The 26,923-nt window shown below is 46.5% G+C and overlaps 1 protein-coding gene across 2 annotated transcripts in view; it reads right to left on the reverse strand.

The window, feature by feature from the left end:
• Window positions 1–263: 263 nt before the first annotated feature.
• arhgef2b (rho/rac guanine nucleotide exchange factor (GEF) 2b) overlaps window positions 264–26,923 on the reverse strand; it is a 42,079-nt gene continuing 15,419 nt past the window's right edge. The window contains exons 2-22 of one of the 2 annotated variants that reach the window (XM_084944704.1): window positions 25,267–25,524; window positions 18,905–19,067; window positions 16,675–16,742; window positions 12,757–12,820; window positions 12,535–12,667; window positions 11,446–11,549; window positions 11,215–11,352; window positions 10,635–10,885; window positions 8,669–8,794; window positions 8,396–8,513; window positions 8,068–8,316; window positions 7,910–7,989; window positions 7,640–7,812; window positions 6,481–6,761; window positions 4,066–4,143; window positions 3,895–3,950; window positions 3,226–3,267; window positions 2,575–2,625; window positions 2,173–2,466; window positions 1,939–2,095; window positions 264–1,852 (exon numbers count right to left, since the gene is read on the reverse strand). In XM_084944704.1, coding sequence (XP_084800830.1) covers window positions 1,818–1,852; window positions 1,939–2,095; window positions 2,173–2,466; window positions 2,575–2,625; window positions 3,226–3,267; window positions 3,895–3,950; window positions 4,066–4,143; window positions 6,481–6,761; window positions 7,640–7,812; window positions 7,910–7,989; window positions 8,068–8,316; window positions 8,396–8,513; window positions 8,669–8,794; window positions 10,635–10,885; window positions 11,215–11,352; window positions 11,446–11,549; window positions 12,535–12,667; window positions 12,757–12,820; window positions 16,675–16,686 — 2,442 coding nt within the window. In that variant the 5' untranslated portion in view covers window positions 16,687–16,742; window positions 18,905–19,067; window positions 25,267–25,524 and the 3' untranslated portion in view covers window positions 264–1,817. The remainder of the gene's footprint in view (window positions 1,853–1,938; window positions 2,096–2,172; window positions 2,467–2,574; window positions 2,626–3,225; window positions 3,268–3,894; window positions 3,951–4,065; window positions 4,144–6,480; window positions 6,762–7,639; window positions 7,813–7,909; window positions 7,990–8,067; window positions 8,317–8,395; window positions 8,514–8,668; window positions 8,795–10,634; window positions 10,886–11,214; window positions 11,353–11,445; window positions 11,550–12,534; window positions 12,668–12,756; window positions 12,821–16,674; window positions 16,743–18,904; window positions 19,068–25,266; window positions 25,525–26,923) is intronic. The other variant, XM_084944705.1, reaches the window with a different exon arrangement.

Consider the following 26,923-nt stretch of genomic DNA (forward strand, 5'->3'; position numbering starts at 1 on the left):
AGAGCGCCGCATTTTAGGGTCCTCTTTCTCCTGCACCCGTGACACTTGAGGCGACTGTTGTTGTAATTTGACACTATATAAATAAAACTGAATTGAATTGAATGTCAGCCATCTTTGTTTATTTTTAGTTTCAGGAAATAAATTTGCTGAATGAAGTTTGTGTCACTGTGCTTAGTTTATCAATTCATCAATTTCTGCATCAGTAATCAAAATCTGAAAGTCATGTTTCATCTGAAGCTAAAAGTAAAGACAAATACTCGAAGAGCAGCTGATTAGATTTATAAAGAGTACAGCAGGAATCACCTACACTCATCAGAGATCAATACAATTACTTCAGTCCATTGTTACTACAGTTAAAATACACTCAAAAGAAATGTTACAGCGGCACATCTGGATGTGAGGCGTGCATCCTGGCGAGCTTTTTTGCGTAAACAGAAATGTTTTGGATCCCAAAGCTTCAGATAAAAAAAACATAACAAAACAGTGATGATTCACACTGTAGAAACTTCTCGGCGTTAAACCTGAACACAATCAGTTATTCAAAAACTTCAAAATCACATTCAGGTCCTGATGTTACAAATTTATTTTTTTGTGTTTCCAAAACCTACAGAACATCATGTGAACTCACAGGGGGTGGGACTACTGTCCATAAAACACCTGATCAGAGATGATCAATCACACATGATCAGGACAGAGGATACCCGCATTCTTCGGTAACGCTTTCTGCTTAATCAGCGCCAAACTACAGTTCATCTACTGTCCAGCAGAGGCAGCAGCGAGTCAGTCCCAAAACCCTTACATGTTAAAATAAACATGCTTACAACCTGATTCACAAACTGGTCTCTATAGATAACACTCTCCTGTCTGAACTGATTAGAGTTTGCATTATTAGGGGCATGGCCTCTTTGACTGATCGCAGACTTGTTAAACTTGCTGTAGTCCACCCCGATATGATCGCATGATTACATCATCACCGGTGTCTGTTGTTCTTTTTTGTAAATGAACAATTTTCTATGTGAAACACTGTTCCATCATCATCATCACCGGACGACATGAGGAGCTGACATCATCACCTCCATGCATCAAAAGAAACAAGCTGATTGGTCAATTCAACCAATGTCCTACACAAGTATAAGAGACACAGCCATGCTAACATGCTAATAGAAGGAGCTCTGTGCTCCTTAAAAACACACCTGACCTACAATCCAGCACTACGTGAGTCCCGACCCCCAAAACCCACATCTGACCACACCAACCTCCAATCCCTCCCCATAATCCCAGTCCTTTCAATGCTTACATACTGGTAATGGTTTCTGTAAATCAGACACCATTAAAATCAAAACTTTAAATATGAGGCTGCTGGTCCAAAGGCATTCTGGGTAATGTAGTGGGGTGTGTCTCAGATTCAAAGAATAAATAAAAATCTGTCTGCTTAAAACAAACTGTGAAAAATATCTGGATCAGACCAGATCCAGATCCAGGTCCAGCTCCAGATACGCATGCTCTGGTCCCATTTACAAACAACAAAGAAACAAATAAACAAAAAACGTCAAGGGCACAGATCAAACCAGTGATCTAATCACATGACCCAGTTTGTTTGAAGCGGAAAATAAGTTGCCAATTTAACCTCGCCCTTACCCTTTTGGCTCCAAGTTTTAGAAAATGTTCCAAGAACAAAAGTCTGATTTGGTCTAAAAACTGTAAAACAGGCAATGGCATTATATCCAGGGCCTTTAACAATAAGAGTCCGATGTGTGTCTGTGGCATCGCAGTGACAACAGCAGAGGTCCCTGAGGTCATCGGCTGTAGGTGGGGCGTTAACTCTCGCTCTCCTCTGGGATGTCCTGCAGGTCTGAGGGGTCAGAGGTAATAGGTTACCATGGAGACCATCATAATGCCATGGGTTTTCCATATTGATTGTTGATCAGTGGTACTAACCTCTGGGGCTGTCAGAGCGAGGAGAGATCTTCATCACTTCCTCCTCTTCCTCTTCATTTCCTTCTTGGACGCCATCTAATTGGTCGACTGGATCCTCGGTGGCTAGTGGGGCGAGGGGGCGGAGCTCCAGTTCCCGACTGCTACGCCTCTTGTTAACCTGCCAACAGACAACTCAGATTTATTTCAGTTTTGTCGACTCATCGCGCTTTAGGTGAACAAGTGAACCCAACTCACCTGTTCTCCTTTCATAACATCACTCTTCTCTCCATTTTTGCTCCTCCTTCTGGTGCCTGGCTCCACTCCCTCCCAGTTTTGGTCCTCCTCTCGCAGACGGAGGCGTGTCACTTCCTCCTGTAGCAGCTCCACCTGCCGCCGCAGCAGCACCGCCTCCCCGCTGGCTTCCAACCCTGTGTCACGTGACAGTGACCGGCTGAGGCGGGGGCCAGGGGCAGAGCCAGGGGTGGTGGAGGGGGTGGAGCCTGCACTGACCAACAGCGCTAGCATTGAGTCCTGACGAATCACAGCAGCCTGCAACATTGATAACATAAATACTGAATAAATGAATCACTATTTATACATTTATTTGGGTTAATTGCAGGATGTATAAACAATCAATACTGGAAATAAGTTTCAGACCTGCAGGGCGTGAAGCTGTGTGCTCAGACTGATCAACCGCTGATGGACGTCCTGCAGAGAGGACAGCTGAAGATGTTAGAACTGCACAGGCAGAAACTTTGTACATCAAAATGTATGAAACGGTGCATGAGCTGCATCCCAACACAGACAGAAACATGTCAATCTTCAAAGCGAATCTAAGCCCCTTTTCCAATGGCACCTACTCAGATCGACTGGCTTTCCTTTACAGTCCAGTTACACCTAATGTGCGTGTTCGTCATCATGCCGACATGTCCGAGTGTCCCGTGATTAATATGCGACGACTACAACAAAGGTGGACGTGGAGCCAGCAGTATAGCTGCTGCTGGGTCTGTGGCTTTTCGTCAGACTCGTGCACCTTGTGTCGGTTTTTGCAGCCTTTTTCCTCGTTGCCGGGTTTCAAAAATGTCTGTTTTGATTTTCGTGAACGAGTTGCTTTCATGACTCTTTGAATGACGCCATTGTCCCTTGGAACCCGGGCCGAGCAGGTACTATTGCAGTATGTGGTGCCAACCCTGAAAACCGTGGCGAACTGTGGCAAGGCGATCCGAGTAGGTACTGATGGAGAAGGGGCTTAGGTCTTTGACTTCTTGGTATCAAGAGGTTACTCAGAAAAGAGGAAGTAGGTGTTACCTCGTTCAGGGTTCGCTCCTGCAGCTGGTTACCATTTCTATCCTGAAAGAGAAAAGAGTTGAAACTGAGAGACGTGGAGACAAGCTGCCACAGACCTTCTCTTATTCTGAAGGTTCACTCAGACATATGAAAACATACAGTTTATATAAAGAGGATTTATTTGAAGAACTGTGGTTCAGCAGACAAACATTTAAACACCACTGAAGGTTTGCATCTTGCAGATGCAGGTTCAGCTTCACGAACCACCTGAAACATGTGGAGCAATCAGGTGGAGCCTCTGTTGTACCAGCTGCATACGATGATGCTATAAATAAGGTAAATGTTGCGGAACGTCGACCATGTAAGTGAAGAAGTAGCTCCACCCGCTCGTCTGTGCAGTGAGACGTAAACGAGCCCCTCAGAAAAACATTCTTCAACATTTACTTGTTTTTTACTGTCACCTGTATCTTCATTTCTGCTCCAGTTTCCACGGAAACAAAATCCACCAACACCCTGCTGTGACATTGGGATCATATGACCAATTGCTCACTGACTGGTTAAAGACTGTAAATAACTTCCATGGAACCTCTGAGCATTCAAACATTTTAGCTGTCAGAAGAAATATGAAGGGTTGAAAGTTTCACTTCTTTAAGACACACACCTGAGCAGAAGGTGAAAGGTGAGCTTTACCTTTGAGGATTTGTCGTTCAAGTCAAAAGAGCCGTTCAGAGAACCAGAGTCACCATCTGAGAGAACGAGACAGGTTATCAAACAGCAACAGAAAGATGATTTCTGCATCACGACACGAAGGGGCGGAGCACAAACAGGTGACGGAGCACAAACAGGTGACAGGTGACTCACCGCTGAGCTCCTGGTTGCCGTTGGTTATGGAAGATTTCTGGATGCTGGCATCTGACAGCAGCTCCGTCAGTCTGTCGACTGAAACAGAAAACATGGTGAGCCTGATGGTGAGCAACCGACAGCCTGGACTGAGTCTCTGTTAGCGTTGGAAGCTGCTCAGGGTGGAGGATGTCTCGGAGAACGTTTCCTTTAATGCTCAGTTCTTCTTTGTTCCCACTTACAGATGTTTATGTGTGGCACAAAGACCTGAGGTGTGATGGCTTCATCCCATAAATATCAATTTTAAACATCGAACCAGGTCAGCTACACCCATGTAACCACGGTAACATCTGACCCCACTTCCGCAAATCCCTTTATTGTGGCGGGAATGAACCCTGTATAAGTTCCGGGTCAATCAGCTGCATGTCCCCTGTTGTCCCTGTGGTTGGCGTGCTTGTCAGATATTGACAAATTACAGACTACATATCAGTTGACAGCATGCAATAACCCGGCCGATTCATTCACCTTTATACCCTCTCTCGATCCACTCAGCGGTCAGTTTTGGGTCTTTTTCTCCCGCGATCAAAGCCCTGATCAGCGCGGGATGGCGAGCCATTGCGGTACGACTTGCGAATCTATGGACTAAATTGAACTGTTGATACACACAGGTCATCCATCCATCCATTCGCTTCCGTTTATCCTTTACAGGGTCGCGGGGGGCACTGGAGCCTATCCCAGCTGTTATAGGGCGAGAGGCGGGGTACACCCTGGACAGGTCGCCAGCCTGTCGCAGGGCCAACACACAGGGACAGACAACCATTTGCTCTCACATTCACTCCCACATTCAGCCCTATGGGCAATTTATTTTTTAATTATATCTTTATTTGGATTGGACAAGAAAAAACCATCTGCATAGCAGTATATGAATAACATGGGAACAAAGTCCTTCCAGGTTTTAGATTAAGTCCAGGAGAGCAAATGATAAACAAAGTGATCAGCGGGTGCATATTAACCTCCACTAGCTATTACTAGGAGAGTTGCTCGCATGCTCTCCCGAAGGAGATATATAGAACACATTACATGGAACTAGAAACACAAACTGGGAGGGTGCCCATGCTGCAATCATGGTGAACAAATAAGTAAATAAACAAGCAATAGTAATAGAAGTAAATGTGAAAAAAATAAATAAATAAAACAAAAACCAACCAAGTAATAGTGAGATCAAGTGAAGTCAGCCCTCGTGGGGGTAATGAATTGGATCCAATTGTTCCAAATTTGGTAGAATTTGGCTTTTTGATTTCTTAACAGATATGTAAGTTTTCCCATCCTAAATATCTCTAAAATGATCCCAAACCAGTCATCCAGGGTAGGCTGGGCTGGGCTGAACCATCTTCTAGTAATTGTTTTTTTACTTGCCACCAAGAGTAATTGCACCAACTCCTACGTTCCAGAAAGGGGACCAAACCCATGTATGAAACCTTAAAATCTAAAGGTATTTGAACGTTAAAGACTGCACTTACGGAGACCTGAACACCTATCCAAAAGTTTTTTAACTTGGGACAGTCCCAAAAGACATGAAAATGGTTAGCAACAGTCGAGCCCCTTTGTATCTCTCCTGATATGGAGTCTTGAAGTACCTAATAATATTCTTCCAGCCATGCTCCTTCCAGCTTATAGAACTGGACGTGGACCACTGGCAGTACCAAACATTTTCCCACTCCCCCACAGAAATAGCAATCCCTGATTCCCTTTCCCATTTATCCTTAGTGTATAAAGTGTTATCCTTGCTGGCACTAGAGAGAGCTTTGTATAGTTTAGAAATAGATTTAGTAGGGGTCATGGTTGTGGCATTTTTCAGGATGAGGAAAAAATGCGACTCAACATCATTGATGCCTATGGGCAATTTAGATTAACCAATTAACCTATCCCCACTAACTGCACGTCTTTGGACGGAAGCCGGAGTACCTGGAGGGAACCCACGCGAACACGGGGAGAACAAGCAAACTCCACACAGAAAGACCCTGGCCTGATGATGGAATTGAACTCAGGACCTTCTTGCTGTGCGGCAACAGCGCTGACCACCGTGCCACCGTGCTGCCCTATCACAGGTCAATGGAACAAAACTGATCTCACACTGGACTAAACCTCCTCCCACCTCCTTTTGGGACCTAATAAGCTGTTTTGTGTTATTACCATTATTTTTGTTCGTGATATATATGCATATATTTATTTTCTGTATATCTGTCTATACATTTTTCATTTACCATAACATACATAATATACTTTTGAGCTCTATTTCTGTTTCCTGTGTTTTATTCACACACTCAGGCTCCGTAGCCGAAGCTAGTTCTGATTAGCTCATTATCTATGAAGCTGCAGTTAGGCGCCCTGGTCCTTTACCGCGTTACACCCTAAGAAGCATTAGCACCTCCTCACCTTCACCGATGGCAGCGAGGAGGAGCGGCTCGGCCTGAGGTGCCTGAGGAGTGTCAGCTCTAAAAAGGTTCCTGCAGGAGGAGGAGATCCTGACCTCCATGTCTCCTTCTTCTTCTGCCTTTCCTCTTCCAGACGCCTCCACCAGGTCAGAAAACAGAGTGACGCGCTCCTGTAAGAGCTCCAGCACCTCCCTGTCCTTCTGCTGGATGTCAGCTCTGAGTCTGCGCAGCAACGCTTTGTCTTCTGTCTCAATGAGAGGAAAGTCGTCTCTGCACGGACAGCTGCAGAAAAAAATACATCAGTAACTAAAGTACACAGTAACTACAGTAACTACAGTTTGCAGTAGTTACCACAGTAACTAAGGTCACCAAAACTAAGTAAATGGCCTGCATTTGTATAGCGCTTTTCTAGTCATTAAGGACCCCAAAGCGCTTTACACTACATTCAGTCATCCACCCATTCACACACTGGCGATAACAAGCTACATTGTAGCCACAGCCGCCCTGGGGCGCACTGACAGAGGCGAGGCTGCCGGACACAGGCGCCACCGGGCCCTCTGACCACCACCAGTAGGCAAACATGGGGTTAGTATCTTGCCCAAGGATATTTGGCATGCAGCCAGGAGGCAGCCTGGGATCAAACCACCGACCTTCTGATTAGTGGCTGACCTGCTCTGCCACCTGAGCTACAGCCACCTCTACTTGGTACCTTCTGCACCAAGTAGAGGTGCAGAAGGTAACAAATACCAATACCAGTTTCACAGGTTAAATATCAATTATATATATTTAACCTCTGTAATATTATGGATATTTATAATTGAGCCGTTTGTGAATATTAGAGCGATTTCTTATGTTTGTAACTTTATGATATATTATTTAACTGGTTCAGCCTGTTGCTCTTAAATACATCATTTCATTAATAGTTGTGATTGTGATTCCTGCAGCACGTCATATACTAAAGAGAAAACCGGACATCAAAACTCCCACAAATACACGATATCGTGCACTGGTCGAAACACTCGACTGCAGGAATATGACCATATTATATTCACTGAATTTACAGGCGCTCTGTATTGTGATAAATGTCGTCATCGGGGTAGGAAATGACGCACAGCTAGAGCACTTCGTTTCCTCAGGACACACATGTGTGTCTTGCTCACCTGGTGGCGGCCTGCTGGATGCGGCTCATCCAAGTCTTCCTGTCTTCTTTCGATGAGGCGTGCAGCTCATACATCTCCGGGGGGGTGGAGTCACTGATCAGGTACATCCCTCTCTCCTGATTGGCTATGTCTCTGACAATCAGATTAGTCAATGAGACCACTGGAGACTTGTCCTGAAACGCAGGTGAGCAGACAGGTGAGCAAACAGGAAAACTTGAACAGAGCTGAAGAAGGTCAGGGGGCTTTCGAATGTTATCAGGCATGACTCACCAGTGACACAACAAAGGTGAACTTCTGGTCTTTCTCCTGGAGGAAAACCAAGATGTCTGACATCAGCAGCACCTGCACATCTGGAGACAAACACAGTCGTGACTTGCAAGCTCTGCCCACACGCATGTTACACCACAGCAGGTGATAAAGCCCACTACCTTTCATCCTGGTACCCTGGACCTTGCAGAGGAGTGTCCCCTCGTGCAGAAGCCTCCTCCTCAGCAGCTCTCCACCTCTGAACACGCCTCCTCCCCGGACCTCTGCCTGGGCACGCGGGTCCAGGCGGGCATGGATCTCCTGCAGCCTCCTGCTCCGGTCAAGCTCCAGGACCTCTTTGTCCACAGAGCTGATCAGCTCCTTCAGGAGGCCCAGTGCGCGGCTCAGAGCCTGTGCCTCCTCTTCGCAGCCTGCAGGAGGTTATGGATTCATCACAGTCATAAGTCAAAGGTCATCAGAGAATCCTAAAGGTCAGAAGTCACAGATTACCTTTAGTGTTGTCCAGGATTCGCTGGATGAGGACGGGGTACTTTGTGATCCGCTGCGTCACCAACAGGATGCACTCCTGGACGCCGTGACGCCGCAGCAGAGGACCGCGAGTCACACGCTGAGCATTGTGGGAAAGGATGGAGACAGGAAGTCAGCATCAGAAACACCAGCCGGCCCCGGGCCGAACCAGCTTGCAGCAGCGTCAATCAAAACACATCTAAAGTGACCATGACGGTTCCAGGACGAGCCTGAAGCCGCAGGTGAGCGCCTCACCCTGATGAACTGCTGCAGTCTCCGGTCGCGAGCCAAAACTTCCTTGTAGAGTTTCACAGCTTTCGGATGTCGACTGCAGAACTCTGAATAAACTTTCTTCCAGTCATCAGCAGTCTGCCCTGAGAACTGCACACACACACACACACACGTGTAGGTTCGGTGGATAAACTCAGGTCTTTGGCGTGTCTTCGTAGCGACCGTCTGGCGAATGCCATTTTAAAATCAGTGCCAAGCGGTTGGTTTATGTTGACAAACGTGACGTTCAGTTCCGGGCGAACAAGCCTCGGGTTTTATTAAATAAATCCATCTATTGCTGTTGTCATTCTGTATGTGGACACGACCTCATATTTGAACTCTTCTTCAGGGTCAAGCGGTCATAAAACATCCTACCTTTGCTTAAAATTTGGCTGCCACTGTTTGTACTGACAACGTTTAGGGAAAGATGCCGTGTCACATTTCACCTCTGACCTTAGCTCTTTCAAGCTGACCCCAAAATGTGTTCCATCTTTAAAGAAAGTATCAGTTAGAGCAGCGGTCCCTTGCGCCGCGGACCGAGTCATTTGGTACCAGGCCGCAAGAGTCGAGGCTCGGGTGTGAAATTTATGGTTTTCAGGGTTTTTATCGTTAACTTGGTTTCCCTGGGTCTTTTACCATGTTGTAGTTGTCTCTCTTATTTTGAAAGAAATGTTTACGCGTTACCATAGCGACCAGAGAGCATTAAGGCACAGAGAGGAGGATGTTACTCTCAATGTTGTTGGTGCATTTCAGGAGGACGCTGCTAATAAAGTTACACAGTGAATTCACACTTATTGTTATATTTACAAAATACCAGTTTTTGTCTCTGTTGTATCATTTTATTTTATTGCATTTATCCACCACACCTTAAAGGCCAGTCCGTAAAAATATTGTTGGACATTAAACCGGTCCGTGGGTTGGGGACCGCTGGGTTAGAGTAATACTGCAGCATGCAGTACAACATCTGTTTCACGCTACCCTCACCTGATTATTACTGCACTGTTCCAGTGACAGGAAATACTCCCAGACAGCGAGCTGAGGTTTGGTTTGAGCTTCTTGTTAATCTTTTGATTGTATGCTTGGCTTTCCTGTGTTACTGGATTATTACGCTGTCTTCTACTATCAGTCATGTGGCATTTCTCTGTTTCAGAGCTCTTCTGTAGTTTGTATGACCCGCGCTGTACATATGAGGACGCAGCAGGTGTGTTAACACCTGTTTTTGACTTTTTTCACTTTAATGACTCCTTCAGTGTCGTCATTAAAGTGAAACTGAAATGTTTACTCTTATCAGGCCTGCTAGGCTACGTTCACACTGCAGGTCTTAATACTCAATTCTGATCTTTTGATCAAATCCGATTTTTTTTGTCTGTTTTTTGTTCACACTACAAATAAAATGTGACAGCAAACGTGCTCTAGTGTGAACGTCTCAAAGCGGCCTGCATGTGCAAAAGAAGACGTCACACACAATGCGCTCTGTTCACGGTAGGTGTTGTTGCAGCAGTCTACCAATTTCTGCACAGTTGTAACCGACAGAATTTTGACAAATTAATTAGAGAAAGAAGGACATTGAGAAAACAGAGAGGCCGTGCTTTAACAATGGCCTTGTTTGGAGCAGTGGCTGCTACCTCCGTGCAGATGTATATATGGACACGGAGTCGTTTGTCTTCTCCAGCGCTGATAATTGGGATCTGTCTTTTGTCAGTGACGTAAAAGACTAATTTAATGCGACATGACCATTCAAACAGCAGTCACTTTCTAAAACATCAGATATGTATCGGATTCAGTACCACATACAAAAGGTCGGATTTGAAAATGTCGGATTTGTGCTGTTCAAACCGTCATACCATGATCGGATATGGTGGGTTTGATGCGCTTTCGCCTGCAGTGGGAACGTAGCCTTAGAGGCCCTGTTAGCAGTGAGGTGCGGGTGCAAGAGGTGGAGTCGTCGTACCTGTCGGACCAGCAGGTCTCCCAGCTTGCGCACCGTGAAGTTGGTGGAGCTGCCCTCCGCCAGACCCGCCTTCCTCCTGTTCAACAGCTCTGACAGGAAGTGGGAGTGAAGCTCCAGCAGTTGGTCCAGACACGGGAAGATGGTGTGGACCACCCCCGCCTCCAGCATCACCTCCTCCAGCATCCCCCGCCGGTACACGCCCTCCATGATCCTCAGCGTGCGGACGTGGTGAAACTCGGTCTGGATCAGCTCTGAGGCAGAGAGAGAGCTCGGTCACGTTTCTTCTCCAGCTGTGGCGAGCACACGCACAGCTGTAGACCACGCTTTAGTTAAGGTTTTAGAATTGGCTACTTCGCTGGGACTGTAGAAAAACCCGACCCCGCCCACACAGAGCACTGACATGTCAAACACCTTTGGGATGAACTAAAACAGAGACGCCAGGTGCCAGACCTGACAAAAGCTCTCCTGAACAAACGGGCAAAAATTCCCACACGTCTGGAAGGTGTATGAGCTCCAAGTTTAAATCTCCCGCAGGTGTAACGAGTCCACATGTGTGTGTGTTTGGTGACTGTTGCTGTACCGTAGATGACGTCCTGCTGCTTGATCAGGTCTTTGTGAAGTGTTTGCAGGAAGTTGGGCTCCACAGCGAGGCTCCAGCTGTCGGCCTGCACGCAGCTGCCCTCCTTCTGCAGCTCGTCCAGCAGAGGGCTCCACTCAGCTGCACACAGAAAGAATGAATCCCATCAGGTTACAGCGCCACCTGCTCACATAATTAAGATCTGATAGTAATCAATAAAAGTGACTAACAGACCGTCATCAGTAAGAGACTCCATGGACAGAGTCCTGCTCCTGAAGTTCAGAGACTCTGTGGACTGAGACAGGATCCTCTTGAGACCTGCAGAGTCCTCGGTCACACTGAGGACAGACAGGTGAGACAGACAGAAAGGTGACTTATGATGCTCTGATGGTGTGAAGATGCAGAGAAGCAGGTGAGCATGTCAGCTGTTGACGGCCGTGGCAATTAATAAATGTCTGAATGTCTGAGTGTGTCGAAGCTCGTCATATCGAAAACTTTTTCAAGTCACTGAAGCTGCAAAACTCGATTACAGTAATCGAGTACAGTACAAACAGAGGTGGCAATAAAAGAATAACTTAAAGTCCTGATTAGTTTAAAGACAGAGAGCTTCAGTGTTTTACTTTTGCCCCACAAAACACTGAACTAGTTTCACTGGATGCGATTTAAAAGCTTGCTTCACCTTCCCCACAAATTGATTCTGTTCATCTGGACGTTTTCAGTGGGAGAAACGTTTCTGTGGGCTGGTGTCAGTCACTGAGCAAATGTCCTGTTTATAAGGTTGGAAACCTGCAGTCAGCTGAGACTGAAGAAGTCACCTGGATGATGACGAAACGTTTGTCCCACTGAAAACATCCAGATGAACAGAATCGACTTTATGGGATTTACTTACCTGGATGACTGAGCATGCATCGAGACCTCACCTCACTTTGTGATGGGTGGCGGTTTGATGATGTCAGCATCTGGATTCCTTTTTTTATGTTTTATTCTTAATGAACTCTGCGTGATTTTATTCTTGCATATAGTGAATTTTACTTCTTTCACTCTGCGGCCATATCTCTAACCCTCCCAGGAGCTGCTTCCTGCAACCACAAGAACCACAAGATGACGATGTCGGAGCCGAGCAAACCGGATCCTCGTCTGTGACCTGGAGGTTTATATTTCAGCTCAGCTGAATGTTTCCGATTTCCAGTCTTTCCACACAAAGTGGTCAGTTTATTAGGAACACCCATAATCAATTTAGTCTGTACATTTGCTGTTCCTGTTTCTGATGCTCCTGCTCAACCACAACAGCCAGCAGCCAATTAGCTCCGTGCTCAGCCTCACCCTGCGATGTTATTTGTGGAGACACTTTTGGCGAGCGAGAGGCCAGATCGAACGCGTCTGGAGCCGAGCAGCGACTGACGAAGGCTGTCAGAAGGATAGATGGCTGAGCTCGGACGCTCCTTCATCATAGGCGCTGAAGCAGAGAAGAAGAAAAAGTCATCATTGTGACAAACAACAGCAGAAGAAGAGGAAAAGGAGATGTTTTTACGTGACAGGACTCACTTTTGCTTCTCATGGCGACGTTCTGCAGAGCTGAACTATTTCTCGCTAACGCCAGCTTCTGTTGCTGTCAGAGAGAAACACAGGTCAACCTTGGAGCGACCAAAGAGAGAGAGACAGCCTGCGTTCATGAGCAACACAGCTGCTCCAAAAACCTGAGTCACCGACGTTTGTGGCAGTTCTTTTTATAACTTCGCTCTGTGTTTCACTATGGGGATCGCCTTGGTGTGACCAACTACGGAATCTCCAATGACACCATGTCTGTCCATGACAGACCTGGCGAGCCGTGCTCAGGGCTCCACCCCCTCATTCTAACACGGCCGACCAACCCCTGCTAACTCATTCTTGCTTTCTTCCTGTGAGAAACTACTTTGAGCTCCCTCAGCTTCTCCAAGCTAACTTGATTAGCTGCTTAAACAGTTCTCACGCATCCCGTGTATGTTGCCAAACGCAGTTTCCGGTTCCAGTTTTTGCTAAGTCCTTCGAGAGAAGTGTACTTACAGTTACACCCTTTTGAACAGCAATCTTGTCAGGCGAGCTCTTCCAACGCTTCCTGGTTTTAGCTAGTGAGCTAGCCGACGATTGTCAAATTCAGGCTCAAGTGTTACGTTGAGCCTTTTCCTTTCAGTGTCCGGCTAGCATTAACATGTTAGTAGGCCACAAACCGTGTTCCCACATAGCAAAATTAGTATGGCCCGGATCTGGCCCACACAATGTGCTTACACATGGCCCACATGCCGCAAAGAATGACGGCCCTTTGGTGGCTCAGACCTGGTCTGCCAGAGGTGGCCCACACATGGTCCAGCACAGGGCCAGTTGCAGACACACTGGTGATCCTGTGCTGGTCCATGTGTGGATTGCCTTTGGCAAACCTTATCTGGGCCACCAAAGGGCCGTCATTCTTTGCGGTATGTGGGCCATGTGTAAGCACATTGTGTGCAGCCATGGGCCAGTTGTAGACACACTGCTGGCCCTGTGGTGGCCCAGAACAGTTTCAGCTCTGACCCCAGATGTCAGCCTAATGTGTACCTTAATCAAGCCATGTAATAACAGCATGTGCCAGAACATAACCCTCGGGGATGCCCCCACTGTCCATTGATGCCAGAGCAAGTCCTGGAAAGGAGGATGAGAGTAGCAGTAATGAACAGGCAGGATCGCTGCCTGTCAGCTACTACTGCTACGAGTGATATCCATCATCCGTGAGCCACCATGAGCTGGGTGGACATGATGGAGGAAGAGTCCCTGAGAAGAGTCCCACCATTTGAGCACCTCCTCAATCAAAACGTTGGCCACCCAGGTGGCGAGAGTGCGGCCAACTCTTATCTCCTCTATCTGGAGGATACGGCCGAGGAGGAGGATGACTCCACTTTCCCTGCCCAGCAGTCTAGGCCACCAAGTGGGGCCAAAGTTGCAAACCTGGTGGATGGCAAGGAAGGAAGCTTCCGACCAAGGGCTGCTCTAAGCTTGAGATCCAGTGGATGAGTGAGCTGGGGCTCACTGAACCCTCGGCTGTGGAGCCTACTTATACTTATACCTACTTACACCCTAACCACGGGGCAATCTCAGCTTCTGCCAGCATTTCTTTGCCCAGTATGGTAGATTGCTTCACGGCATCTATTTATCAAAGGATGTACAAATGTGCTGCACAGTCAGTATGCTCTCTTAATGCAGTCACACTGCATATCGGACAGTACTCCGATATTGAGTACTGAATGATATGCAGCTACTTTGTTTTCTTTAGGAGTTGCTGACAAAACAAGAGCTTTTTCCAGTATAAAGGTCTATTTGGCAGCTATCTCAGCCTGCCATGTGGGGTTTGGTGATAAATCTGCCGGTCAACACCCCCTTGTTTGTCGCTTCATGAGGGGGCACATCGTAGGCTCCCGGTCTCTAGACCACTGGTCCTACTATTGGAGCTGTCAGTCAGGCTTTGAGCCTATCGGGACTGTGGGTTTGAAGTTTTTCTCTCTTAAAACCGCTCTGCTGTTGGCTCTAACCGCAGCTAAACGAGTTCTGTCTATTCACTACTCTTGTTTGCAGTTGGCTCCCGGACTGAAGCATGTCGGAGGCGTAACCCTGCCTTTGTCCCTAAGGTGATGGAAACGTCATCAGGTGCTCTGTTCTGCAGTAGAGCTGCTGCCCCCCCAGTTTTCCTCGGAGGAGGAGCAGAGGCTGAATACTTGTGCCCCGTGCGAGTCTTGGAGACATATGTAGACAGAACAGCTGGATTCAGACAGAAAGTTAGATCAGCTGTTGGTTTCTTGGGCCTCCCCTTACAAGGGCGGGCCCTAGCTCATTGGATTGTAGAGGCCATAGCTCTGTAAGGAATCGCAGGCCACCCCAGGACATGTGTATCAGTCCAGGATATTTGTGAGGAAGCAAGCTGGGCTACGCCACACACGTTTGTGCGATTTTATAAGTTGGATGTTGCACAGTCATCCCTGGCTCAGGTAGTGCTGGAATCCAGTGCCTCAGATCCACCCTGAGACCTGAGTAGTCCTGGAGCGTAGCTGCGGGGGATGCCGCAACCCAGGAGAGGGCTATATCTCCCATAAAGAAACACAGAGGAGTTAGAAAAAGAACGTTGGATTACTGAACGTAATCCTTGGTTCCTTGATAAGAGAGTCAGGTGTTTCACCAACACTTCCCTCCTTGCTTGGGCATGGAAAGAAATCTACTTAGAGTGACTCAGGAGGGGCTGGTCGGCTATGTTAGAATGAGGGGGCGGAGCCCTGAGTCTTTGGCTCTGTTGATCTTTACTCATTCCTGGCGCGCTCAGAGTCGAGCCCCACATATTCCTGCTCCACAATAATATTTCAAGCTTACTCAAAGAGACGACTTGAACTGAGCAAGGAGAATCCTGAGACAGGACGCACACATGGAAATATCCTGTTTTCCTTTTTCCAGCGATCAGTTCAGTGTTTTAGTCAAACTTCTACACAAAGATCAGTGCACAATAAAAATTACATAACATTTCTCAGTAGTGTGCACACAGAGCAACATTCATTTTCTTTCTTTTACTATCCTCAGTGCAGGTGAATGCCTCATCTGTGCTATTTTTCACCAGCTGTCACACAACTTCAATATATGCAACAGCACAAAATGCTGTCAGCTTAAAGAAAGAATTAGTAAATATTCCACTACAGGATGTCCCAAATAAAAAAGTATGCTTTGATGCCATTTATTTTTACTGCAGTGCATCAATTCCCTTTTTTCCCCACACATCTTTCCTCTGTGCAAGAACGGAGGCATCTTGCTCCATTCACTGAATTCAACAGTAGACTTTCAGATTTTCAGAGTTAATAAATATGTGAAAGTAATATGTTTTACCACATCATTGTTCTAACTGTGAACGGTGCACTGAATGACGGTCAGGTTAGGGCTGATTTTTTTCACTCAGTGGTGTGACACCTATCACAGCGGCTGCACCATCCGCTGCAAAGCCGCAGAGATTAACATGTATGTGTTGATCTCTGTCTCTCTTCCACAGCATGTCTTTATCCTGTCTTCCTTCTCTCACCCCAACCAATCACAGCAGATGGCCCCGCCCCTCCCTGAGCCTGGTTCTGCTAGAGGTTTCTTCCTGTTAAAGGGAGTTTTTCCTTCCCACTGTCACCAAAGTGCTGCTCATAGGGGGTCATATGATTGTTGGGCTTTTCTCTGTATGTATTATTGTAGGGTCTCCATTACAATATAAAGCACCTTGAGGCGACTATTGTGGTTTGGCGCTATATAAATAACATTGAATTGAATTGAAGTTAATGTAACCTTTTTTTTAGAGAGACCCTGATAGCAAAGCTTTCTGATGTAAGATGTAAACCAAGAGCGAACCATTGTTTTCCCCAGTGTGACTGTAGCCTACCAGGACTGGGACAGGTGTGTGCAGACAGACAGGTAAGAAGAGAGAGAGACTGCTCTTACCTTCTGCTTCATCTTAGCACAGCTCGCCAGACTGTCTCTGCAGCGATTGTGGATGGTGACATTACATGCTATGAGACACACAGGTAAAGAGAGACGGGTGTAAATGGGGTGACCCAGCAGTCTTAGCTAATTATAGGCCAATCTCCAACCTTCCTTTCATATCAAACATCCTTGAAAGAGTAGTTGTCAAACAGCTAACAGATCATCTGCAGAGGAATGGCTTATTTGAAGAGTTTCAGTCAGGTTTCAGAGCTCATCACAGCACAGAAACAGCTTTAGTGAAGGTTACAAATGATCTTCTTATGGCCTCTGACAGTGGACTCATCTCTGTGCTTGTCCTGCTAGACCTCAGTGCAGCGTTCGATACTGTCGACCATAATATCCTATTAGAGCGATTAGAACATGCTGTAGGTGTTACAGGTACTGTGCTGCAGTGGTTTGTATCATATCTATCTAATAGACTCCAGTTTGTGCATGTAAATGGAGAGTCCTCTTCACACACTGAGGTTAATTATGGAGTTCCACAGGGTTCAGTGCTAGGACCAATTCTGTTTACATTATACATGCTTCCCTTAGGAAGTATCATCAGAAGGCATAGCATACATTTTCTTTGGTATACAATGAAAATGTATATCTCTGAAATTCGAAACAATGAACAGACGCTGAAAAACTAGTTCATGCATTTATTACTTCTAGGCTGGATTATTATTATCAGCACTATTATCAGGAACTCCCTGCAAAGCCTTCAATTAATCCAGCAGGAAACAGTCTGTAAACGAGCTTCTTACAGTCTGAAGTTTACAGAACAGAATCTGCTGTGCTGCCGGACTCTGTGAAGTCCAACAGAAACTCTACAACTTTTTTAAGATTCAGATGGCCCCGCCCCTCCCTGAGCCTGGTTCTCCTGGAGGTTTTTTCCTGTTAAAAGGAATTTTTTCCTTCCCACTGTCACCCAAGCTCTTGCTTATAGGGGGTGATATGATTGTTGGGTTTTCTCTGTATTATTGTAGGGTCTACCTTACAATATAAAGCACCTTCAGGCAACTGTTGTTGTGATTTGATGCTGTATAAATAAAAAAGAGAAGCGAGAGAGAGAAACCCAACTGCCACAGTGGTAATGGAACCTGCAGAAACCAGGCAAGAAAGAGACCACTTACATGCTAAAGACACACATTTGTTCACTGTGCTGACCTCACTTTTTCCACAGAAGATGTCGCCAGTAAACCACAACACACACACAGTTAAAAATACTCTGTCTGTGTTCTGGGTGTGTAAGTTTCTTTTTATAAACTTTCTTCAGTCTTCGAGTTGCTCTACACCAGGGGTGTCCAACTCCAGGCCTCGAGGGCCAGTGTCCTGCAGGTTTTAGATCTCACCCTGGGTCAACACACCTGAATCAAACGATCAGTTCATTACCAGTCCTCTGGAGAACTTTAAAACGTGTTGAGGAGGTAATTTAGCCAAATCTGCAGGACATCGGCCCTCGAGGCCTGGAGTTGGACACCCCTGCTCTACTCAAAGATTTGTCTGTGTCTGTATCGTTCTGTTCTGTCTGGTGTTGCGCTGTCTTTGTTTTGTTTTTTTGCAGTTTTGGCATATTTCACTTTATGTTGTCCTGTGTTGATTGTCTGTCATTTGTAGCACTGTGGTCTTGGAGGAACGCTTTCTCCTTTCACTGTGTACTGTACCACTGTACATGGTTGGAATGACAATAAAGCCACTTGACTTGAAGTCTGTGTACACACACACACACACACACACACACACACACACACACGTAGACATAGTCCCCTTGACCCACTTCTCAGGGTGCATCTGCAGCAGCCAATCAGAGTGCAGGACAACAAGGTGTGTAGGCTGACACACACACACACACACACACACACACACACACACTGGGCGAGGGGCTTGGGGGGATGGGGCGGGAAGAGGGGTGAGTCTTCTTTCACCCGCTCCTGAGGTCTACATGTGGTCACATGACCAATCTGTTGTGTTCAACAAGGAGATTTTATTGTGTTACACTGATCTCAGCTGACTCTGTGTGTGTTAATCCGGAGGTACATCTGTTCATTGTGAGGAGGATTAACACACCGTCTGTCATACACACAGCAGACAAGCCCCCCCCCCCCCACACACACACAAGTTCGATCAATCTGTAAATCGACTGTATAAATAAAGTTTCCTGTGTGTAAATCAACTGTAAACCCTCCCTCTGTACAGGTGTGCTTACCTGGGCAGCTGAGCGCCTCTTTGGCCGTGATGCTCCTGTTGCAGGAGGAGCAGAGGGTGGTGGAGGACACTGTCAGTGAGGTAAACAGGTGGCCATTACTGGAGCGCGCCTCCCTCTCTCTCGCTTCCTTCTCCCTCTCTTTCAGGCGCTCCTTCTCCTTATTCTGAGAAACAGATGAGACAGAGCTGTATGAGGGGACCGGAGCACCTGCTGAGAACAGCCAGCGGATTCAAACCCACGACTTCTGATTGGCTGCAGACAGACTGTTTCACCAGCCAATCAGAGTGCAGGGCTGAGTATCAGCGGCTCCACTCTGAAATGAGTCAATCAAATACTTGGAGGCCCACCACGCGTGGGAATCACGCGCGGTGGTCAGCCAGAGTGATTAATCAGCTATCAATACAGACGTGAAGGCAGCGTGAGGCTTAAATGAGTCACATCTGTAACCGAAACCACCGTCAAGTTTCAGAGACATCTTCACTAAACTGCTCCAAAGTTACAGACTCAGACCTGATCAGTCGATCCATCGGTAACAGCAGAGGGGGCAGAGTTTAAACTGAAAACACTAAAAGTGACGATTCATCAGAAACATGTTTCATGTTCCCAAAAGCTGAACTTCTGCTTTCTGCTTTCTGCCCCGGGAGGGGCAGGAAGGGGAAGTGTGTGAGGACCGTGGGGGGTGGGGGGATGATGTCATCACAAACACAGAAGTACACATGGGTGTGAAATCCACCAACAACGAAACACTTCTGCTTTTCCTCTTCACACAGCTGCAGCTGAACATCATTATTGATTCTAGATTATTGGATGCTGCAGGTTAAAACCCGACACGTCACAAAACACAACCACCTCTCGAGCTTTTGCAAGAAAATGTGAAACAGCTGCAGGGTGTTTTGCTGCAGCCTCGTCGCGAGCTCCCCCAAGCAACAGCTGTTTTTTGTGTTTAATTTTACTTTTCCTTTATTTTTTCACGAGTAGCACGTCTCCTTGTGTACGACCGACAAACCTTACTGGACATAAAAGACGGACTTTCTCATCACTTTCCGGAGTTCAAGTTTTGCAACACGGACCCTCCGTTTGCAGACCCCCCATTCATCTCACCTGAGACGCCTTTGTTCTCTGGCCCTGGAGGCCGCAAACGCCGACGCAGAGGGAGAAGATCTGGCGTTCTGGTTCGACTGAGATGGCGAACTAACAGACCACCGTTACCCAGTTTATTACTGGTTAATGTGCAGTCTCTGGAGAACAAGCTGTGCGAGCTTCGGGCATGGATCTCATTCCAGCGAGAGATGCGGGGCTGCTGCGTGATCTGCCTCACAGAAACCTGGCTATCGGACAAGGTACCGGACTCCGCAATACAACTACCGGGGTTCTCTGTGCACCGCGCGGACAGGTCACAGGAGCTTACTGGGAAAAGCAGAGGCGGTGGTGTGTTTCATGGTCAACAACAGCTGGTGTGATTATGCAAACCTGCACCCGGTCAAATCCTTCTGCTCACCAGACCTGGAGTACCTGATGATTAAGTGCCGGCCATTCTGGCTACCGAGGGAATTCACAGCAGTGATTATTACGGCTGTTTACATTCCCCCACAAGCCGACACTGACCGAGCACTCAGGGAACTGTACAGCGCGATCAGCAGTGAGGAAACCGCACGCCCAGAGGCGGTGTTTATCACAGCCGGGGACTTTAATAAGGGAAACCTGAAGAAAGTTTCACCAAAACTCCACCAACACATCCATTTCAACACTCGTGGAGACCGGCTACTTGACCACTGCTGCACCTCTTTCCGGGATGCGTACAAAGCCCTCCCCCGCGCCCCATTCGGCCAATCAGATCACCGCTCCATCCTGCTCCTACAGGCAGAAGCTGAAACAGGAAGCTCCAACCCTGAGGGCGGTGCACAGTTGGTCGGACCAATCGGAGTCTACGCTGCAGGACTGTTTTGATCACGCGGACTGGGAAATGTTTCACGTGGCTGCTAATGACATCGATGAGTACACAGACTCAGTCTGTGGATTCATCAGGAAATGCGTGGAAGATGTCGTCCTATCCAGAACAGTTAAATCCTTCCCAAATCAAAAACCCTGGATTAACAGAGATGTTCGCACGGCACTGGCGGCACGGAGCGCCGCCTTTGCCTCCGCGAACACATCGGACTACAAACACGCACATTACCAACTCTGGAAGACGATCAAAGCAGCCAAACGTGAGTGCAGGGACAGGGTGGAGCAACAGTTTGACAACCCTCGGAGTATGTGGCAGGGACTAAACACAATCACAGACTTTAGAGGGAAAACCAGCACACCGCAGACCACGGCCTTTCTGTGTGAGGATCTAAACGTATTCTACGCTAGATTCGACACAGCGAACACCACGAGACCGGACAGTGTGCGCACCACGGTTGACGTCAGCGCCAGGGGCGGATCTAGAGAAATTTTCTTAGGGTGGCATGAGGGTGGCAAAGAAATCAAATGGGGTGGCAAAATCAAAGCCATTTTTTTCAAACACATATGCAGGTGGTTACATATGGTTAGAATAATTCAAATGCAGTAAGTATACACGTTTTTCATATAAATATAGTCTATAACTTAATTATTGTCTGTAGCCCACATAATTACACACTAGTTACATAAAACATGTGAGTTTCTGTATAGCCTGTATAATAAATAAATATGCAGCCCAATAAATATAAAATCCAGAAAGCTACACAACATGGGGCGCTTCATTTACAAACACAAGTCTAACTTAAGTTTCACTGTTTTTGTTAGAAAACAATCACATTGTTACAGCTTAAATTACACAAAATGTCAGAAATCTGCACTGTCATGAACAAAAATTTAAACCTAATTTTTCATGATTTGTTGGATTAACCCTCTGAGGTCTGAAATACAACCGGCCATTTTTGATTCCTTTTGAGTTTACGTTTGTATTTCACCCTGAAATAGTTTCATTTTGGGTTTTTTCCCCGTTGCCTTGTTTGGTATCTTTTCAGCTCAACTGAATTTAGTTGTTTTTTCACTGACATACTGCATTAGTGTTACTGATCTGAAATCACACAAAGAACTTAAAATCCTAGTAGTATTTTTTTACTGTAAAAAAACCACAGACATGTTGAGTACATTTTTATAACTTGAAATGCAAATAAAAATTGTACATTTTGTAAACATATACAACTATTTATCTAAAAATGCAGCCGATACACCGTTTTTTTCATTTTGTACAACCATTTAAAAATATTACTAAAACTAAAATAAGAGAACAATCAGGTGTTGCAATAAGATGCCCCACAAATGATGTGTGTCAGTAAAAAACAAGTTTGTCCACCAAAAGACAGAAGAGCACAGGGATAAACCTGCAGGCCTGACAACAGGAGGTGTATCACTCCGCTGGTTTTCTACTTAGTGACAGTGTTTACGTTGCAAATGTGCCTTAGATTAGATTACATTCATTAGTGCCCTCACTGACACACAAAACAAAACGACTACACAACAGAACAGCTACACAAGACAACACACTAAGTAAACACTCCACACTAAACGTCACAAATCTCCCACATCTAAAAGCTGTCTCTCTCTCTCTCTCACTCGCTCGCTCCGTCTCGCTGTCGTTACGTCACTCCCCAAACTTTTCCCTCTTCCTAAACAACCAAATCCCACATGTTGACTTTTTTTTAAAATTGGTCGACATGGTGCATTTTTCCACCGATAGGAAACATGTGGCTTTATTTCTTTCTTTACTGTTTTCGCGCTGTCCTTAGAAAACGCTTAAAACACACAAAAACGTGATGACAGTTGTAACAACCCTTTTGGGTTATAGCACCACTAGGGGGGGTTGCCCTACTATTGTAGTAGTTGTGGGAGTCTCCTAGTGGGTGTGGTGTTGTTAGCGGCAGCCATTCCATGCTGCTCATGTTCCATTCTCCGAGGAAACACCTTACTGTGTAACGGCCTGGCGCCGGCCACTACCGAACCCCGCACATGTATGTACGGACAGAGTAGAGCCGTGGAGACCTGGCTTGTATGGTCTTATGTTGCTGATAATGAATAAAGGTCTGTTGTTTAATTTAACTGACTGGCTTCGAGTTATCCGGCTAACCTCCACACCACATGCCCGCTGGACCTGCTAGCCGCTCCTTCCTCACCAGACTGCTGTTACACAGTATTTAGAACAAAGCGTGGCTTATATATATTATCATAACTCTGGATTTACTGGCCTGTAATTAAAACTTTAAAGTCCGAACTTTCAATGTGGGCTGAAATAGAGACTCAGCGTGGCTGCAGCTTGTTGCTGTGTCAGCTTACATCAGTCATGTGATTTGGAGGTGCAGCGTGTCCGTGGACCACGGAGGGTTAATAACACTCACCTTCCATTTCCAGAGTGTAACATCCAACCACCTGTGTAAAAAGCGAAATTCCCATGGTGTTGTTCAAAATGTGCTCTGGCACAATCATAAGCATCGCTTGCTACTGAAAACAAGAAAAAAGCCGGTCCTGCAATGGGCTGAACCATTTGTTACTGGTGCAGGGGGGGAACTCTATCCAATATATTCAGTTTTAGCATTTATATTCACTGCTGACTGTAATGATGCTCAAACTGTTAATGCTATCTTATTTTAATAAACAGCACTGTCATATGGAAAACTGGGGTGGCACTTGGGGTGGCAAGGGATCATTTTAGGGTGGCACTTGCCACCCCATGCCACCCTTCTAGATCCGCCCCTGGTCAGCGCGCACACTGTGTCTGAGGAGGATGTGCGGAAGTTCATCAGGAAGGTGAACGCACGCAAAGCAACTGGTCCGGACGGGATTCCCGGCCACGTCCTCAAGTCATGCGCGGCTCAGCTGGCTGGAGTGTTTACACACATCTTCAACCTTTCCCTCTCTGTCTGTAGTCCCAGCCTGCTTCAAAGTGGCCACCATCGTCCCTGTACCCAAATCCTCCACCATCTCATCATTGAACGACTGGCGACCTGTAGCCCTGACCCCCATCGTGAGCAAATGCTTCGAGAAGCTGATCAGGGACTTCGTTTGCTCTTCACTACCCGACTCACTGGACCCTCTACAATTCGCATACCGCCACAACAGGTCCACTGATGATGCCATAGCCGTGACACTACATACTGCCCCGTCACACCTGGAGAAGAGAGACACGTATGTGAGAATGCTGTTTGTAGATTACAGCTCAGCATTCAATACCATCGTTCCCTCGAAGCTGGACAGGAAACTGCAGGATCTAGGACTGAGCAGCTCCCTCTGCAGCTGGATCCTTAGCTTCCTGTCTGACAGACGCCAAGTAGTCAGACTGGGCAGCATCACCTCATCCCCCATCACACTGAACACTGGTGCTCCACAGGGGTGTGTACTGAGCCCTCTCCTGTACTCACTCTAGACCTACGACTGCACGGCCACTAACAACTCCAACATCATTGTGAAGTTTGCGGACGACACTACAGTGGTGGGTCTTATCACCAACGGTGATGAGACGGCTTACAGGGAGGAGGTCAGCGCCCTGACCCACTGGTGTCAAGACAACCATCTCACCCTCAGCGTCGCAAAGACAAAGGAGCTGATAGTGGACTTCCGGAGGTGCAGAGAAGTACACACCCCCATCACCATCAACGGCGCTGCTGTGGAGAGAGTGAGCAGCTTCCGCTTCCTTGGTGTACATCTGGCTGAGGATCTTACGTGGTCAGGACACCCAAACAAAACAGTGAAGAAGGCGCAGCAGAGCCTCTTCTTTCTCAGGAGACTGAAAAGATTTGGCATGAGCCCCCGCAGAGCATTGAGAGCATCCTCACTGGATGCATCACCACCTGGTATGGCAACAGCACCGCTTACAACCGCAAAGCTCTCCAGAGAGTAGTGCGGTGCTCTGAACGGATAACTGGAGGTGTGCTTCCCTCCCTCCAGGACATCTGCAGGAAGCGGTGCCTGAGGAAAGCGGGGAGGATCATCAAGGACTCCAGTCAGCCATAAACTGTTCAGACTCCTTCCATCAGGAAGGAGGTTCTGCAGCATCCGGTCCCGAACCAGCAGACTGAGAGACAGCTTTTTCCATCAGGCCATCAGACTGCTGAACACTTCATAGACACCTCACCTTCACTACCGGAACTTCAACATTATGCACTCCACACTGTATATAAATGCCACTTGTTTTGCACAATATCCAACTACCAACCTCTGTATATTTTATATATTTTATTTATTGTTTACTCTATTTAATTTGTAAAATATGTATACACACACACACACACACGTAGAAAAACATATTTAGTATACACATCCAGCAATGCATACACTCTTATATTGTACATATATTTATTACTCTCAGATTTAGCCATCCTTATATTACACAGACTGACCTGCTGCTGAAACCATGACAGAGCCTCCACTGCGCCTCACAGATGGCTGCAGACTCTCACTGATGGACCTCCTCGTTCACACTGACTCTCTCTTCATTGGATCTGTTCCTCTGATCTCCTGTTCCCCTTCTTTAATAATATCAGCTGACAGCCGTCCTTCACATTTCTGATGAGGCTTCAGTGAGCAGCAGACGATCAGCTGGAGGTCTGGATCATCTCCCAGGTCCTGTCTCGTGTCTTTATTGGGTTTTTTTACTCCTGTTACGGACGTGATACTGTTCAGCTACTAAGGTCACACTGCTGAAATATGCTGAGTTTTCAGATACCAGCTCTTTGGAATTCACTGTTTTGGTGCAAAAATACTAAAAAAAAATTTATTTCCAACTGTGTTATCTTTAACATTTTTCATAGGTTCAGTAAAGAAATGTGAACAGGACACTGGTAAGAAAGAGCCTGAGCCTGACACTGAGGTGTCTTATGTGTGGATACAACATTGGTTCGTCGTTGATTTATTATCCTTTTTATGTTTGAATGATTCAAAGGTCAGAGCTACGAGGCTAAACAAACACAGTGGTCAGGTACATGGACCAGACTGAAAAAGCAGCCAGTGTCCAAAATAACTTTACTGGAGAACTACTGCTCGAGTCTGGCTGCTTATGAGCAAAGCATAAAGAACGAGACGTTTGCACAGCATCAAGATATCCATCCTTCCACTGCCCCACTTCGTGTCCGTCACAAACAGCAACACTGTCAGTGGAAATAATCATAGATTAAACTAATGATGGTGATGATTATAGAAACAGGGTTAGTTCTTCCTGCTTGAGTTTTCTCTGCATGTGATCAGTGTTTCTATTTGAGCTCATGCCTGAAAATAATAACTACTTCCTGTTTCTGACTGAACTTCTTCTGGTCAGATATAAATTAAAGGAAAGAAATCATGTTACTAGCAGCCAGCCAATGACAGAGCTCCTGTTTTAAACTGTCTGTAAAGTTAAAGTTTTAAGGTAAACAAACTGCAGCAGCTGTGATGTGAAAACCGTCTCAGCATTGACAAGAAAAGCATCATAGTTACAGAGAAACTGGTGACAGTCACTGATCAGCTGATCAATAAATAAAGAGCTCAGTGATGAAGACGAAGAAAGCGAGCTCTGTGCTGTGGAGTGTGTGTGGGGGGGGGGCTGTCATGTGACGGCGAGCAAGTAAGCTGAGGTTAGAGAGGAGAGACGGGAGAGACAGCAGACTCAGTGAGGACAGAAGAGAAACAGGTAATGCTTCACTGGAGTCTGACCCATGTGACCTCACCACGTACCAGCCGCAGAGCTGATAACACGCTGGTGAAACGCAGTCTGTGCTGGCCTGACTTACCGCTTCATGTCCTGAGCATTGTGTTTTCCTTTTTCCTATGTAGTGTTTAGTGACTACTCAGTAGAGTATTTAATTTAGATTGACTTGAGGCATGATTTGATGGCATAGTTCAGTTTTGAGCACAGTTTGAATTGTTTTGGGGTGAACGTTTATGCAAGAAGAGTCAGAGGTTTTGTGAATGTAGCTTGAAAATTGGGTTTTGTGTTCACAGTTTGGGGAAAAGGAGAGCAGCTTTCCAGGAATGTGTCTTAGCACTCGAGAAAAACTGTAAGCTGGATATCCAGATAAGTTC

Source organism: Perissodus microlepis, chromosome 11 (assembly GCF_051167445.1).
Source record: "Perissodus microlepis isolate ML-2025 ecotype Zambia chromosome 11, ASM5116744v1, whole genome shotgun sequence".
Lineage (NCBI taxonomy): Eukaryota > Metazoa > Chordata > Actinopteri > Cichliformes > Cichlidae > Perissodus > Perissodus microlepis.